This window comes from Chiloscyllium punctatum, chromosome 7, assembly GCF_047496795.1.
Source record: "Chiloscyllium punctatum isolate Juve2018m chromosome 7, sChiPun1.3, whole genome shotgun sequence".
Classification (NCBI taxonomy): Eukaryota; Metazoa; Chordata; class Chondrichthyes; order Orectolobiformes; family Hemiscylliidae; genus Chiloscyllium; species Chiloscyllium punctatum.
The window spans coordinates 108,245,864-108,259,821 of NC_092745.1; the positions used below are offsets into that span (position 1 = coordinate 108,245,864).

General features: G+C 44.2%; 1 protein-coding gene across 9 annotated transcripts in view; it reads right to left on the reverse strand.

The window, feature by feature from the left end:
• szt2 (SZT2 subunit of KICSTOR complex) overlaps positions 1–13,958 on the reverse strand; it is a 266,338-nt gene that overhangs the window by 93,834 nt on the left and 158,546 nt on the right. For all 9 annotated transcript variants that reach the window (XM_072574543.1, XM_072574540.1, XM_072574542.1 and 6 more), the window contains 4 exons: positions 12,060–12,242; positions 5,734–5,925; positions 1,900–2,066; positions 249–430 (listed from right to left, as the gene is read on the reverse strand). In XM_072574543.1, the coding sequence (XP_072430644.1) occupies positions 249–430; positions 1,900–2,066; positions 5,734–5,925; positions 12,060–12,242 (724 nt within the window). The remainder of the gene's footprint in view (positions 1–248; positions 431–1,899; positions 2,067–5,733; positions 5,926–12,059; positions 12,243–13,958) is intronic.

The following is a 13,958-nucleotide window of genomic DNA, read 5'->3' on the forward strand; positions in this document are numbered from 1 at the left end:
CATTTCCTCAGGATTTCAATATCCATCTGCACGAGTCTTATGTCTTGAAATTACACTCAATTTCAGAGGGTAATCACAGCAAATGCAGTCAGTCTGGCTGAACAACCTGAAATCAGACCACCTGAAACAGTTTTAATGCTGTCTTTGTAATTGACACCTTGTAGTATGAGTAGATTGTTTGTGCTGTGTGTTTGATATAGCTAACTAACAAGGATAAACAGGGACTGTTGATTTGGCAGAGGCTGTACCTTCTTGAAGCTGCCTGTCTCTGTGTTTGTTCCAGTTCCACTGTGGATGCTCGGTCGTGACTAGAAGACTGCTTCAAATGTTCCGTTTTGTGCCTACGACGAATACGACTGTCATCGGTCCTTTCCAGAACAATGTCATCTGTGGTCTTAGGGGTGCCAGTGTCAGAGAAATCAGTCTTACTCTGAAAAATATAAACATTCCTTGTCACTTTTCAAATGGAGGAAGACTGTCCACCTGGCTCTGCAACACAGAATCCCTACAGTGTGTAAGCAGGCTAATCGGCCCATCAAATCCACACTGTCCCTCCAAAGAGTATCCCATCCAGACACACGCCCCCTACCCCATCCCTGTAACTTTGCATTTCCCATGGCTAATCCACCTAGCCTGCATAATGATGGATATCATTGGCAATTTAGCATGGCCAATCCACCTAACCTGCAAGCAGAGGCATACAAATGTACAGCACAGAAATAGACCCTTTGGTCTAATTCATCCATGCTGATCAATTATCCCATATAAATCTAGTCCCATTCGTCAGCAAGTGGCCCATATCCCTCTAAACCCTTCCTATTCATATATCCATCCAGATGTCTTTTAAATGTTATAATTGTACCAGCTTTCACCACTTCTTCTGGCAGCTCATTTCATACACATACCATCCTCTGCGTGAAAAAGTTGCCTCTTAGGAGAGATGAGAGAGAGAGAGAGAGAGAGAGAGAGAGAGAGAGAGAGAGAGAGAGAGAGAAAAAGAGAGAGAGAGACACACACACAGGGCGGGAGAGAGAGAGAGACAGGGAGGAAGAGAGAGAGAGAGAGAGAAAACGCACGTGAAAGCAAGAGTAACCCAAGGACTGTCACCTATGAATGCAAAGGGAATACGAACAACAAGCCTTCAAAGTGGCTGGAAACAAACAGGTCTAATAGACTCTTTGATCTCTTGTGGCTGCTAAGGTAATGAGGCAGCCTGATGGGAGTTATCAATATCCACGACCAAGAGTGGCTTGGCAGAAGCACAACTTATTAAGCTGCATGGCTCCTAAAGGAATTGGCTGCTAGACTTGGTCTGCAGCAGGTAAAGGAAACCATACTTGACCTCACCCTTACCAATCTGCCTGCTTAAGATGTATCTGTCCATGACTGTTTTGGGATGAATCATCACTGCACGGTTCTTGTAAAAACTAAGTCCCACCTTCACATTGAGAATGACCTCCATCATCTTGAGTGGCATATCAATATGCTAAACAGGACAGACTTTGAATAGATCCATCAGTTCAAGACAGGGCATCCATGAGGCGCTCTAGGCCACCACTAACAGCAGAATGTACTCCAACACAATCTGCAATCTTATGGCTCAGCATATCCCTCACTCAACTATTGCCATCAATCACCTCTGGTTCCGTAGAGTTTAATTATATCGGTTCCTTCTAAGGCACAAGTCCATTTGGTTGGGAGTCCAGGAATCCTTTCTAAATTAACCTTATTGCAACCAACCATTGAGTGGGTGAGGTAATTAGGAACTGGAGTCTAGTCACCCCTCCTCATCTAGGACCTTAACAGTTTTGGATAGCCCATTAGAAACTGTAACAAAGTGGGAAACCTCACTCAAGATCTGGCTTTAAACACTGCAGGCATCCAAATATCTACACTCACCAGCATATCCCAGAAACTGCGTCGGCCTGTCTTGCTTGTTGGAGTGGTGGATTCCGAGTTGCCAGGGGTGGATATGGAAACAGGTACAGGGCTGCTTTTACTTCCAGTCAAACTGCTAGAAAGGGCAATTGCTTCTTTAATCTCTGACCCTGACCTGCTGAGTCGACCTAACCATTCACAAAAAAGAATGAAACATTAAGAAATGCTTGCAATATGAAAGGCTTTTAATATTTCATTGGCACCAGTAGGAGGGAAAGCAAAAACTGCAGATGCTGGAAATCTGAAATAAAGACAGAAAATGTTATCTTAGCAGATGCTGCAGCAACTGCCGAGTCAGAAACAGTGTTAACATTTTGAGCCTGTCTTTTGCTAGACAGCGAATCATAAAAGTGTGATGATGGCCTAGCGGTTTTATCGCCTCACTTTCATTCCCCTACACTCTCGGATTAACGAGTTCAACATGCGGCGTGACATCGAACAATTCTTCCGCCGCCTTCGCCTCTGTGCCTACTTCTCCAACCAAGATTCTTGCCCACCCTCTGACGACCCTTTCTCCCGCCTCCAACACACCCCATCCACCTGGACACCCCGTGCTGGCCTCTTACCCACCCTCGATCTCTTCATAGCCAACTGCCGCCGCGACATTAACTGCCTCAACTTCTCCACCCCTCTCACCCTCGGAACGTGCAGCACTCCACTCCCTCCGTTCCAACCCCAACCTCAACATCAAACCGGCAGACAAGGGAGGCGCGGTAGTGGTTTGGCGCACTGACTTTTACACCGCTGAGGCTAAACGCCAGCTCGCAGACACCTCCTTCTACTGCCCCCTTGACCATGACCCCACCTCCCACTACCAAACCATCATCTCCCAGACCATCCATAACCTCATCACCTCAGGGGATCTCCCATCCACCGCCTCCAACCTCATAGTTCCACAACCCCGCACTGCCCCTTTCTACCTCCTGCCCAAAATCCACAAACCTGACTGCCCCGGCTGACCCATTGTCTCAGCCTGCTCCTGCCGCACCGAACTCATCTCTGCGTACCTCGACACGGTCCTGTCCCCCTTAGTCCAAGAACTCCCCACCTATGTTCGGGACACCACCCACACCCTCCACCTCCTCCATGATTTTCGCTTCCCCGGTCCCCAACGCCTTATCTTCACCATGCACATCCAGTCCCTGTACACCTCCATCCCCCATCACAAAGGACTTAAAGCCCTCCGCTTCTTCCTTTCCCGCCCTACCAACCAGTACCCTTCAACTGACACCCTCCTTCGACTGACTGAACTGGTCCTCACCTTGAACAACTTCTCTTTCCAATCCTCCCACTTCCTCCAAACCAAAGGAGTAGCCATGGGCACCCGCATGGACCCCAGCTATGCCTGCCTCTTCGTAGGATATGTGGAACAGTCCATCTTCCACAGCTTCATTGGCCCCACCCCCCACCTTTTCCTCCGCTACATCGATGACTGTATCGGCGTTGCCTCATGCTCCCACGAGGAGGTTGAACAGTTCATCCACTTTACCAACACTTTCCACCCCCGACCTCAAATTCACCTGGACCATCTCAGACTCCTCCCTCCCCTTCCTAGACCTTTCCATTTCCATCTCGGGTGACCGAATCGACACGGACATTTACTATAAACCGACCGACTCCCACAGCTACCTAGACTACAACTCCTCCCACCCTGCCCCCTGTAAAAATGCCATCCCATATTCCCAATTCCTTTGTCTCCGCCGCATCTGCTCCCAGGAGGACCAGTTCCAAAACCGTACCACCCAGATGGCCTCCTTCTTCAAGGACCGCAATGTCCCCCCAGACGTAGTCGATGATGCCCTCCACCGCATCCCTTCCACTTCCCGCTCCTCCACCCTTGAGCCCCGCCCCTCCAACCACCACCAGGACAGAACCCCACTGGTCCTCACCTACCACCCCACCAACCTCCATGTCCAGCGTATCATCCGCCGTCATTTCCGCCACCTCCAAAAGGACCCCACCACCAGAGACATATTTCCCTCCCCTATCAGCGTTCCGAAAAGACCACTCCTTCCATGACTCCCTCGTCAGGTCCACACCCCCCACCAACCCAACCTCCACTCCCGGCACCTTCCCCTGCAACCACAAGAAATGCAAAACTTGCACCCACACCTCCCCCCTAGGCCCCAAGGGACACTTCCATATCCGCCACAAATTCACCTGCACCTCCACACACATCATCTATTGCATCCTCTGCACCCGATGTGGCTTCCTCTATATTGGGGAGACAGGCCGCCTACTTGCGGAACGTTTCAGAGAACACCTCTGGGACACCCGGACCAACCAACCCAACCACCCCGTAGCCCAACACTTCAGCTCCCCCTCCCACTCCACCAAGGACATGCAAGTCCTTGGACTCCTCCATCGCCAGACCATGGCAACACAACGGTTGGACGAAGAGCGCCTCATCTTCCGCCTGGGAACCCTCCAACCGCAAGGGATGAACTCAGATTTCTCCAGTTTCCTCATTTCCCCTCCCCCCACCTTGTCTCAGTCAAATCCCTCAAACTCAGCACCGCCTTCCTAACCTGCAATCTTCTTCCTGACCTCTCCGCCCCCACCCCACTCCAACCTATCACCCTCACCTTGACCTCCCTCCACCTCTTGCATTCCCAACGCCCCTCCCCCAAGTCCCTCCTCCCTACCGAAAAGATTCCTGAAGAAGGGCTGATGCCCGAAACGTCGATTCTCCTGCTCCTTGGATGCTGCCTGACCTGCTGCGCTTTTCCAGCAACACATTTTCAGCTCTGATCTCTAGCATCTGCAGTCCTCACTTTCTCCTTGCGGTTTTATCGCTTAACTATTAAGCCAGAGACTCAGGTAAGTTTCTGGGGACCCAGGTTCAAATCCCACTATGGTAAAATTTCAATTTAGTAAGAAAAATCTGGAATTAAGAATCTAATTATGACCATGAAACTGATGTCAATTGTCAGAATAAACCATCCGTTTATTAATGTCCTTTAGGGAAGGGAATTGCCATCGTTGCTTGGTCTGACTGACATGTTACTCCAGACCCACATCAGATTGACTTTTACCTGCTCTCAGGGCAATTACACATGGACAATACTGCCCTAGCCAGTAACACCAACATCCCATAAATAAAATGAATTAATAAAAAAAAGGTTTAAAAAAGACTCAGAAATAAAGACTGTTTTCTCTCTTCACAGTGGCACTGTGGAAGTTGACGGAAATTGGTGACACATGAAACAGTCCAAAAGGGACATTGATTCATCACCGACAACATGCTCAATTAGAAACCATGTTTGAGATACCTATAATCATTTGCAGAGGTCTAAGCTTTAGGCCTCACATCTTAATATTTTGTATTATGTCTCGACATCCAAACATCACTCTAAAAGTGTTGAGGGAAGGCCTTTTTTTAACATGGGGAATAGGTGGATGATCACCAATTCTGAAGAGAGTTCTGGGATGTATTCAGTTAAATTACAAGATTAGAGAGGTCTGAGGAATTGAGAGGACGCTACAGAGTTAGGGAGATGCAAGACCATGAAAGACAAAGGATGATTTTTTTTTTAAACTGAGAGTATGAGCAGATCAGGAACCAATGAAGACCAGCATAAAGAGGAATGGAAGGTAAACAGGATTTTACATGGAACTACAAAACTCTGAATTGAAACTCAATCTAACTCACATGAACCTGCAACAATTTTACAGAAAACATCTTTCTCATATCAAAAGGTATTTGCACTGCTCTGCAAAAATGACCATAGCTGATTATCACAATATTCTTCCACTATTTTGTAAAACATTGATGTGTGAATTTTAAATGCTTACCATTTGTGTCACTCTCAGGTGTGACCATGGCAGGGCAGTAGGATTCCACGCAAAGTGGGCACTGGAGCATTCGAAATTCCATAACAACATCACAAAGAGCATGACGAAGACCATTCTGAAGTTTTTCAGTAAGTTGCAATAGACTGATGTTTCCCTGTTCCCAAATATCAAAACGTACAAGGGTGTTGGGGTCTGAAGAGATAATACAGTGATTAAAATGTGCAGTTAAGAGGATAAGCTGCACAATCAATCAATCTAGGGATGGTCAGTTTTACCCACATTCTGTGATGTGCACCTATATGTTTATATGCTGTTCACCACTCTCTTGGGTGAACTGGTTACATCTGAATGCTCAATGAGGCATGTTTATTACAGTATTCAGTACATGCTGCTCAGATACCACACTGCACTCTCGGAATTAGAGACGAGGCATGATATTTGTAAAGTGCCAACTGTTGTCATGCATTGATAAGTGAAGGGTTGGTTTCACTGAGATGGAAACAAGCCCAGGCAGTAGCTCTTTTTGAAAAGAGGAAAAAGACAAAATCAGTTAACTATGAACCATCTTAAATCAGTAAAGAAGAAAATAATGGACTGAAAACTAATAACAAATTTTAAAAAACCTGTAACCAGGATGGTTTCAAACATTTGCCTTCCATAAGTGTCCTGACATTTTTGTGGAAGTGACTTTCCAGTGAACACTGGAAAACCTCACAATATAAGGTACCTGACTAGCTGGCAAATCCTTCAATAAAATTCTCCTAGACGAGTCGCTTAACAAGACAAGCTTATTCATCTCTGGACCATCTTTGCAAGTGGAAAGGAATTAGTGTAATTGGATAGAATACAAAGTGGATTTGCTGACATCAAAACAAAACTTGCATTAATATCACAAAACGGACTGGTCAGACCAAATAGAAACAAACTGTCTGCGGTGGCTTATGAGTGAAGGAGAAAAAGACAAAAGCAATGGGTATAAGATTAAAAGGTAGGCACAGTGGATTAGGATTTACTGCTAATATGGAGAACATGAACCTGTGGGCCAAACAGCCTAACCCTGTGTTGTAAGGTTGATTTAAATCTGTGTCTGGACTGAGAAGTGGAATATAAATTCCTAAAATGACAGGGTACACTAACTTTTGGGAACACTTAAAGAAACTGAAGTGGACAGATGCAGATGAAACACAATACACATCAGTAAAAAATAGTAATATTTTCATGAACTGTACAAATACTGTCAGAGAGACTGAAATCGATCCAAGAGTGATGTTAACTTTAGAGTAGCAATCATGCTGCAGAGTTGAACAATGCAGTGCACAGCTGAAGTTGTCATACTAAAAGTATATAATGATTTGCTGAGGTCAAACTATGCAATCTCTGCAGACCATGTTGTGAACATATAAAAATGATGAGGCCAAAAAGACGTACTGGTCAATCAAACAAGTACCTTGATGCCTATATCACCTCTTACCCTCTATTCCCAGTCTCATTTTCAACAAGAAATTGTCTACTATCTTCAATAGAGTTACTAAAAACAATAATGTGTATTTATTCTGTGCCTTTAATGTAGTGAAAAATACTATTATTAACTTCCTCACCATCATTATCCTATGGATCAGCCCTACAAAATTCCAACAGGACTGACTGGCCACATAGATATTGAAATTACATGATTAGTCTGGGAATGAATATCCAGAAGAAAGCAGCTCCTGACACCCAAAACCTTTCTACCACCAGCTATTAAAGCACAAGTCTATACTGGAGTTTTTTGTTGAGACAGGCTCAGTTCCAACAAACTCAAAAAGGTTGACATCATTCAGTCAAAACGACTCATTTTAAACATTCACTCTCTCCATCATCAGCACACCATGGCTATTGTGTGCACCATCTACAAGGAGCATTGCATCAATTCTCCAAGTTTTCTTCAACAGCATCTCGCAAACCAGATAACTCTGTCACCTAGGCGAACAAAGGAAGCAGACAAATGGGAGAAACACCATCTTTAAATTCCTCTCTGAGTTGCACACCATCATGACTTTAACATGTAGCATTATTCCCTCATCAACCCTGGATCAACATCCTGGAACTCTCCCTAAAGCACTATGGACGTGCCTTCAGCAAATGGACCTTAGCGGTGTTGAAGGTAGCTCATTGTAGGTCAGCAGCAATGGCCATTAAATGAGCATACTGCCAATGACAACAACAACTAGTGAATGCAAAAAGTAAAGACTTTTTTTTAAAAAAACAAACATTAACATCCAAATCCTGGAAGCAATGCAGAGAACGTCCATGAGATTTGCCCTACTATCAGAGGTCTATGTTACAAAATGTCAGAACAATTTGATTTTTCAGTTTTGAGGCCATTGAAAGATGGCGTTATTAAAGAATAAAAAAAATTCTTCAGAAAACAAAGAACAAACTTCAGTAGTGTGAGAAAACAATGCCAAGGCAGAATTGTCACTGAATTCATAATCCTTGTAAATCTAGTCCAGGAAAACAAGGAAGACATGAATTCAAATTCAACCACATCCGTTGGTTGATTTTAAATTCAAACAATAATAAATCTGGAATTGAGAGCTAGTCAAAGTAATAGGCAACCACAAAACTAACACAGATTCTTGTGAAGACACATCTAGCTCACTAACATCCTTCAGGGAAGGAAATCTGCCACTCTTACTCAGTCTGGTTTATATGTTGAGTCCAGACTCTCAGCAACATTGTTGACTCTTAACTACCTTCTGACATGGTCTAGCAAGCTACTCAGTTCAAGGGCAACAAATGCTGGTCTTGCTAGTGATGTCCATGTTGGCACCAATGACATAGGGAGGAAGAGGGGTGAGGATGTTAGGCAGGCTTTCAGGGAGCTAGGTTGGAAGCTCAGAGCTAGAACGAACAGAGTTGTTGTCTCTGGTCTGTTACCCCGTGCCACGTGATAGAGAGTCGAGGAATAGGGAGAGAGAACAGTTAAATGCGTGGCTACAGGGATGGTGCAGGAGGGAGGGATTCCGGTTTCTGGACAACTGGGGTTCTTTCTGGGGAAGGTGGGACCTCTAAAAACAGGATAGTCTCCACCTGAACCTGAGGGGCACCAGCATCCTTGGGGGGAGGTTTGCTAGCGCTTTTTGGGAGGGTTTAAACTAGCTCTGCAGGGGCATGGAACCTGGACTGTAGCTTTAGGGTACAGGACCTTGAGTGTAGGGAGGTTAGGAACAAGGCATCGATTTCGAAGGAGGGTGCCAGTAAACAGGAAGGTGGCTTGAAGTGTGTATACTTCAATGCCAGAAGTATAAGAAATGAGGTCGGTGAACTTGCAGCGTGGGTTGGTACCTGGGACTTCGATGTTGTGGCCATTACAGAGACGTGGGTAGAACAGGGACAGGAATGGCTATTGCAGGTTCCAGGGTTTAAATGTTTTAGTAGGGTCAGAGGTGGGGGTAAAAGAGGGGGAGGTGTGGCATTGCTTGTCAGGGATAGTATTACAGCAGTAGAAAGGGTGATGGAGGAAGACTTGCCATCTGCGGTAGTTTGGGCTGAGGTTAGAAATAGGAAAGGTGAGGTCACCCTGTTAGGAGTTTTCTACAGGCCTCCTAATAGTCCGAGAGACGTAGAAGAAAGGATTGCAAGGATGATTCAGGAGAAGAGTGAAAGTAATAGGGTGGTTGTTATGGGGGACTTTAACTTCCCAGATATTGACTGGAAAAGCTACAGCTCAAGTTTCAAGCTCAAGTTTGTCCAATGTGTGCAGGAGGGTTTCCTGACACAATATGTAGACAGGCCAACAAGAGGTGAGGCCATACTGGATTTGGTTCTAGGTAATGAACCAGGCCAGGTGTTAGACTTGGAGGTAGGTAAGCACTTCGGGGACAGTGACAACTCGGTGACTTTTACTCTAGTGATGGAGAGGGATAAGTGTGCACTGCAGGGCAACAGTTATAGCTGGGGGCAGGGAAATTATGATGCGGTGAGGCATGACTTAGGAAGTGTGGATTGGAAAAATAGGCTTCAAGGGAAGGACACAAATGATATGTGGAGCTTGTTCAAGGAGCAGCTATTGGGTGTCCTTGATAAGTATGTACCAGTCAGGCAGGGAGGAAAGGGTCTTGGTGGAGGGAGCCGTGGTTTAATAAGGAATTGGAATCCCTTGTAAAAGGGAAGAGGGCGGCCTATGTAAAGATGAGGCGTGAAGGTTCAGTTGGGGCGATTGAGAGTTATAAGGTAGCCAGGAAGGATCTGAAGAGAGAGCTAAGAGCAGCGAGAAGGGGACATGAAAAGCCCTTGGTTGGTAGGATTAGGGAAAACCCTAAGGCTTTCTATAGGTATGTCAGGAATAAAAAGGATGACTAGGGTAGGTATCGATCCAGTCAAGGATAGTAGTGGGAAGTTGTGCTTGGAGGCAGAGGAGATTGGAGAGACACTACATTAATACTTTTCGTCAGTATTCACTCAGGAATAGGACGTTGTTGCTGATGGGAATATTGAGTCACAAGTGATTAGAATGGATGGCTTTGAGGTATGTAGGGAAGAGGTCCGGGGAATACTGGAAAGGGTGAAGATAGATAAGTCCCCTGGACCTGATGGCATTTATCCTAGGATCCTCTGGGAAGCTAGGGAGGAGATAGCGGAGCCATTGGCCTTGATTTTTATGTCGTCATTGTCTACAGGAATAGTGCTAGAGGACTGGAGGATAGCGAATGTGGTCCCCTTGTTCAAGAAGGGGAGTAGGGACAGTCCTAGTAACTATAGGCCAGTGAGTCTCACTTTTGTTGTGGGCAAAGTCTTAAAGAGAATTGTAAGGGATAGGATTTATGAACATCTGGATAGGAATAATGTGATCAAGGATAGTCAGCATGGTTTTGTGAAGGGCAGGTCGTGCCTCACAAACCTTATTGAATTCCAGAGTCCTGAGGTCATGTTGCAGTTGTATAAGACTCTGGTGCGGCCTTATCTGGAGTATTGTGTACAGTTTTGGTCGCCATACTATAGGAAGGATGTGGAGGCACTGGAACGGGTGCAAAGGAGGTTTACCAGGATGTTGCTTGGCATGGTAGGAAGATCGTATGAGGAGAGGCTGAGGCACTTGGGGCTGTTCTCATTGGAGAAAAGAAGGTTTAGGGGCGATTTGATAGAGGTGTACAAGATGATTAGGAGTTTAGATAGGGTTGACAGTGAGAACCTTTTTCCGCGTATGGAGTCAGCTGTTACTAGGGGACACAGTTTTAAATTAAGGGGAGGTTGGTATAGGACAGATGTTAGGGGTAGATTCTTTACTCAGCGGGTTGTGAGTTCATGGAATGCCCTGTCAGTATCAGTGGTGGACTCTCCCTCTTTATGGTCATTCAAGCGGGCATTGGATAAGCATATGGAGGTTATTGGGCTAGTGTAGGTTAGGTAGGCTTTGGTCGGCGCAACATCGAGGGCCGAAGGGCCTGTACTGCGCTGTATTTTTCTATGTTCTATGTCCACATCTCATGAAAAAATAAAATCGTCAAAGTCCTCACCATCAACTCCTAATCACTCAAACTTGTCCATCTACAAGCTTTCTTTCAGGTTATGATGGAATATTTACCACATGTTGTTGGGTATTGGTACAACATTTATATCGCTTAACACCATTCAACACATTAGCTTGACTGGTGCCCCTATCACTCATAATTCACATTCTGCTTGCTTCCATCAACAATTTGTATGGATACAGTATGTACAATATACAAAACCATTACAGTAACACACCAGGGTTACTTTAATAGTCCTCTCACACCTGTGATCTCCATACCAATAGCTGAAATTCATGGCAGTAGCAACTCTGCAATGTTGTGCCCCAAATCAGATGCCATCCTGACCTGGTCATATCACATTTCCTTTATTGTCACTGGAAAAATCTTCAAATACCCCATCTATCAATGCTACCAAGAGAACCATCATCACTAGAATTACAACAGTCTAAGGATGAGTATTAACACCACCTTCTCAAAGCTAACAAAATGGACACTCAAGCAATTTTGCCCACCTTCTCAACAACAGTTAAAATTCACTTCAGTATCTCCCAATAGTTCCAGCTATAAAGAAACCGTGGCCAAGGTGAAATCAAGCAAGTTAAAGTAATGTTTAAAGCCGAACCAGAATTTTAAAAATAGTTTTACTGCACTGTCTCATTCTTACATTCACCATCAATGATAAAGGTTTCATCACAATTGAGTGGATCTTTCTCTACAACTACATTTAAACTCATAATATTAAAAAAGTGCATTCTTGGGCTTGCCAGTGATACTCAAGGGCGTATTTAATTCCCAATCATATATATCTGTTTGAAATGTAGTGGTACTTACCAGATATTTTTCCTTCAGAGTTGCTCTCATATCTAGAGACACAGGTCAGCTTGTTGAAGTCTGCTTCCTGAATGAGATCTGTGGGAAAACATAATCTGGAAGGGTCTGTTTGCTCTTGCTGCAGTGTTGTCTGTATGGGATTTCCATGTTGATCCACAACAGATAAGGCAATACAGGCAATGCCTGGAGTAAACACAGAACAAATAAAATGAATTGGACTAATAGTGGGATTTGGAGAAGTTCATAAAGCGACATGAAAGCAAGTGAATTACGTAAATTTATACACAGTTTGATTTGCTGACCCAATCTCTTGCCTACGCCACTCTCACCAAAACCTTATAGCTTTGTTCACTTTATATATATCTCCATCTTGACCTCTCAAACATCTGGTACTAGTTTATCTAAAAAATTCCAAAGAATTTGAATGCTAGAGGCAGGCAAAAATCAATATACACAGACAAGTACTAGAAGCTTAGGTGCTCAGCTGACACTTCAAATTATTGGGCTCATATTATGTCTTTTTATTTGGCTCTAAAAACTGAATTCCATGAGAAACATATACTGAATCACCTAGTGTAGAAATGCATCTCTGTGTTTTTCATGTTAGGAGTTAAAGGTTTTTCATTGTGGAGGTCAAATAAAATGAGGCTTGCTACCAAGGAATTTCAAGGTCATGTAGAAGATCAACGTTAACCAAATTTAATTAATGAAGTGAATGCCAAGTGTGTGTCAATACCTACATTAACAAACCATCGCGCACACACACGCACACTTACGACACACAGAGAGAGTAAAAAGGTGTCTATTCAGGAAAATGCAGTTTTGATAGAATTGAGATACGCAATCCCAGAGTCATGTACTGTAAATGAATGAATTCTACAAGAAAAATATAATGGAATGATAGAAGAGAAATATGGCAGTGAGCATGTTTAAATTAATTTTGTTCATTTCTGAGAACAAAATCAAGCTCATTTTTAACAACTTGATAACATTTTAAGTAATATACATAATATAATGTTCATTGTATCATGAGCTCAGTGAAACCCACACCATATTCTTGTCAAAATGAAAATCATGAAGAATGAAATAGACTATAAAATAGCAATGAACAGCAGTTAAATTGATTTTCAACGTAGTGATGGAAAAACTAAGCATAAATGGTCAAAATCTTTACCCTGTCTGGAGAATGCTCCAGAAACTCTTTTTGCTTTTTATCTGCTAGGAATCCAGAGTCCCAGGAGATCTGGATTTAAATTTTTAATTGTCAGGGTGGCCAGCACAAGCAATTCTGTCATCCAAGGAACATAGAGTGATATACCTCTCCATTAATGTTTGTGCGAGCTGGTTGATGAGCTCAGTAAAATGTTTGAAAAGATCTGCTTTAAATTTTCAGTTTGGAACCACACGGCAAACTCAGTGTCTGGGACACATCATGGCACAGCTGTCATGAACACAGCAATAAGCCATCAGCGATAATGGATATACTGGTTAACAACTTTAGCAACACAGACTAATGATCAGCCATTCAACCAGTAACAGAGTTTTCATCCCTGGACCGGAGGCTGGCACTCATGAGCAGGGACGAATAGGATGGGGCACTGGGTTAGAGGTTGGCAGAAGAAGTCCTAATAGAGATACAAGCACTAGTTTAGGAAGTGAAAATGGAAGCAGGCTACTCTGGCATTCAATAGCAAGGACGTACAGTAGACACCCGCGCGCCCCCCACTCACTGCAGGGGATACATTCCAAGACCTACTGTGGAAGCCCGAAATTGCAGTTGGAGTAAACCAATTCACTTAAAAGGGAAATTTACCTACCTGACAGCCCCCGATCCCTGGTTCCAGAAAGTTCCCTGTAATATGTTTGGGTTGCAGTAAACCGCGGGTAACTGAAACCGCA